At 33.7% G+C, this 3,717-nt stretch overlaps 1 protein-coding gene across 1 annotated transcript in view; it reads right to left on the reverse strand.

The window, feature by feature from the left end:
• Positions 1 to 3,404, reverse strand: part of LOC148947782 (uncharacterized) — a 97,683-nt gene extending 94,279 nt beyond the window's left edge. Inside the window, exon 1 of the mRNA XM_089095746.1 lies at positions 3,311 to 3,404. Coding sequence (XP_088951872.1) covers positions 3,311 to 3,404 — 94 coding nt within the window. The remainder of the gene's footprint in view (positions 1 to 3,310) is intronic.
• Between the last annotated feature and the right edge of the window lie 313 nt (positions 3,405 to 3,717).

Below are 3,717 nucleotides of genomic sequence, written 5' to 3' on the forward strand. Positions count from 1 at the left end.
AATGTCCTTCCTAAACAAATTCTACAAGTTGAAGTACTCATCCTTTTCACCCACAACTTTACTTTACGGCCTTTTGCATACCCCAACATCAAGCAATACTTTTCAAAAGGCTTTATTATATATTCTCAGAACAAGTTCTTTGCGTAATGTCCCTCCTAAACTAATTTTACAAGTTGAAGTACTCATTTTTTCACCACAACTTTTTCAGTTTTCGAACATTTCCCTTGATGAGAATATTAATTTTTGAAAATTAAACCTGATTAAATTTAGCTAATGTAAAATAATACCAGTTTCATAGCAATGATTCCCTAATCTGTATCGTCAATTATATATAGTACGTAAAACAGCCTATAGGATGACAAAAAAAATGACAATTTACAATAATTAAAAAGCACAATTCGTTTGAACAAAAATACATTTTGAACCATTTTAGTAAAGAGCAAATTCTAAATCACGGTTACAGCTTTGCCTGCAACCTTGTAAATGGCGAGCCGCAGCCAATAGTACCAAAAAGTTAAAAAATTTGTTAAGAAAACCTAGTAAAAGGCAAACTAACCCCAAGATAACTGAAAATTGAAAAAATAAGTTTTTAAACAAACTCCCTAATGAGAAAAATTGCCTTCTGACACTGATCCAGGAATGGTATCTATTGTTTAGAGTAATCTCGTAATATAAAAAAGCAAGTATAAAATTATCTTTTTTATTCTCGTAACTTAAAAAGTAAAAATTCATTGCGAAAAAAATTTATGATGATTTCAAAAAAAGCCTAAGACCCTCGAAAATGGCGTTAGATTAAAATGAAAAGTATACCATTAGAATCAACATGGTCGAAGACCTACATAGAAGGATTACAGTTTTCCACCTTGAACAACTTGGAAAATCAGTTTTTTCTGTTTGTATTATATAAAGGATCTGTATTATTCAATATAAATGTGGATTTCGGTAAATTGGTTTTAGAGTTATCTTAAACCTAGTAGATAGACTCATTGCAATGGGTGTATTATACTTTGTTATGTTGATTTTTCACTGTTCTATGCGTCATAGATTTAAAACCGATACAATAACTCCTGGGGGGGGGGAGGAATTATGTAATTTGTAATCTTGAAATGTGCTTAGATAATTTAGTTTAGTTTTACTACTGATGACGGTCTAATATTTCTTAAGATTGGACGTGATCGTCTCTTACTAGGTTTTTAGCTAGCGCTTCAACCCGGATTACTAACCTATACTATAATTAAGTCGCGCATAAAATATAGTATAGGCAATAGGTCTTTCTTTATTATAACAACCCGGAAAACCATTAACCATTAAAAATTACCAGATTACAAACTTTCTTGAAATAGTAAATGATGGGCCTCAAACAATCAAGTAGCTAACTAATTCCAACGTATGTCACGGTTAATTTTTCCAATGATCGTCGTTTAATGTAATAATATTTCTTAGCATAGAACTGATCGTCTCTTAATAGGTTGTTAACTACTGCTGCAACCCGGATTCACATATATCGTTATGAGAGGCATCGTGGCCGATTGGTCCAAGGCACTGGTGTTAGCCACCTTTCTGTTAGGAGGCGTGGGTTCAAATCTTACCGCTGGTATACGATTATGATTTATGTACAAAAATCAAACCTCTTTGATAAGACTGCAGTAAGAAAAGACATCAAAAATGCAGTTTTTAGTGGAAAAATTTATTCTCTTTTAGAAATAATTTATTTTAGTTGTAAAAGATTTTTAACCCAATTAATTTCCTCTAAAATGAGCCATTGAACAAATCTCTACGATGTTCCAGTGCCAAGCTATCTGTGGAAAAGAAAATAAAAACATCCTGTTTAGGCAGAAGGTTGTAGTAGCTGCCACTTTTCTTGCTTTTCAAGCCAATTTATTTCCCTTTCTGTTCAATCCAAGGGACAGAAAGTATCCTACATAGGGGTTTTGGACAAGGCGGTTCTAATGGTATACTTTTTGTTTCTTTTGTTTCTTTTGATCTGACCCTTTTTTTTAGAAGCTATGGGTTTTTATATTTCTTAACATTGGACGTGATCGTCTCTTACTAGGTTGCTAGATACCGCTGCAACCCGGATATGCTATATCATTACAAACAGGAAAAGCTTACGGCTTTTTCTTCTTTGAAATACTAAGAGACAAATCTCAAGCAATTAAGTAGCTAACTAAGTCCAATGTATGCAGTGGTATGTTATTCCCTTGATCGTCTTTTAGTGTAATTTAAATTGAACCATTGAACAACTCTCTACGATGTTCCAGTGCCAAGCTATCTTTGCAAAAGAAAGAAAAAAAAATATGCCGTTTAGGCAGAATGTTACGGTAATTGCCACTTTTCTTGATTTTCAAGCCAATATATTTCCCTTGCTGTTCAAGCCAAGGGATAAAAAGTTTCCTATTCGGGAGTTTTGGACAAGGTGGCTCTAATGGTGTACTTTTTGTTTTTCTCTGAATCTTTTTTAGGAGTTAAGGGTTTTTATATTTCTTAACATTGGACGTGATCGTCTCTTCCAAGGTTGCTAGCTACCGCTACAACCCGGTTTATGATTAAATAAACTAGGTAGATAATACCAAAGCAAAAAAATTACTTGTTTGAGTCTTAAATTATAATCTTATTTTAGTTACTATGGGCTGGAAGTTTGTTCTTTACTGTAATCACATATATTTAGTTTTGAGAGGCAGATTGGCCGAGTGGTCCAAGGGGCTGGTGTTAGCCACCAGTCTCTTCGGACGCGTGGGTTCAAATCTTACCGCTGGTATACGATTATGATTTATATACAAAAATCAAATATCTTTGAAAGACTGCAGTGTGAAAAGACATCAAAAATGCGGTTTTTGGGGAAAAATTTATTCTCTTTTAGAAATAATTTATTTTAGTTACTATAGATTTTTAACCCAATTAATTTCCTTTAAAATGAGCCATTGAATAACTATCTACGATGTTCCAGTGCCAAGCTATCTGTGGAAAAGAAAGAAAGAAAAAAAAATATCCCGTTTGGGGAGAATAACGTGGTTAAAAGTTACTAGCCAAGTTGAGTAATAGGGTTTTTCCAAACATCTTACTAGTCTAACAGCCAAGGTACTAGCCAAGTTATGTCACAGGGTTTTCTAACCATTTCACGTTTTTGACAGCCAAGTTACTAGCCAAGCTATGTAATAGGGTTTTTTCCAATCATCTTACTAATTTGACAGTCGAGTTAATAGCAAATTTACGTAACAGGGTTTTTCCAAGCACCATACTAACTTGGCTGCCAAGTAGCTAACAGATTGCATAACAGGGTTTTTCCAGAAGCTAACAAAAGGCTACTCACTCTCTGTGAATAAGTGTAGATGGTCAATCAAATCCAGGTAACACATTCGACAATCAATAAAAGTAGTATGATGTAATACTGTGGTGTGATCCATTACTTGCAAATAAAATCGTAATTTTAATTTAAAATCATTTAAGAGGGGATACACATCATAGGAGTACAAAAGTCATGACGTCATCTTCCCGATATATTGCACAGATTTCAACAAGTTTTTTATTTGCCTTTAACTTACAGAAAGAAAAGAATATAAAATGTCAGTTGATGGAGTTTTAAATAGGAAATTAAGTAGGAAAAGGAAGAAATTAGCCAGGCAGGTAGTAAGCACTAGGTTAAGTGATGCAGTTTGTGATGGAGACCTAGAAAGAGCTAAGGAATTGATCTACTCTTATGGGCTGTCTTACTCAAAA

Source organism: Artemia sp. Qi Xiang Cuo, chromosome 10, assembly GCF_049724085.1.
Source record: "Artemia sp. Qi Xiang Cuo chromosome 10, ASM4972408v1, whole genome shotgun sequence".
Taxonomy (NCBI): Eukaryota; Metazoa; Arthropoda; class Branchiopoda; order Anostraca; family Artemiidae; genus Artemia; species Artemia sp. Qi Xiang Cuo.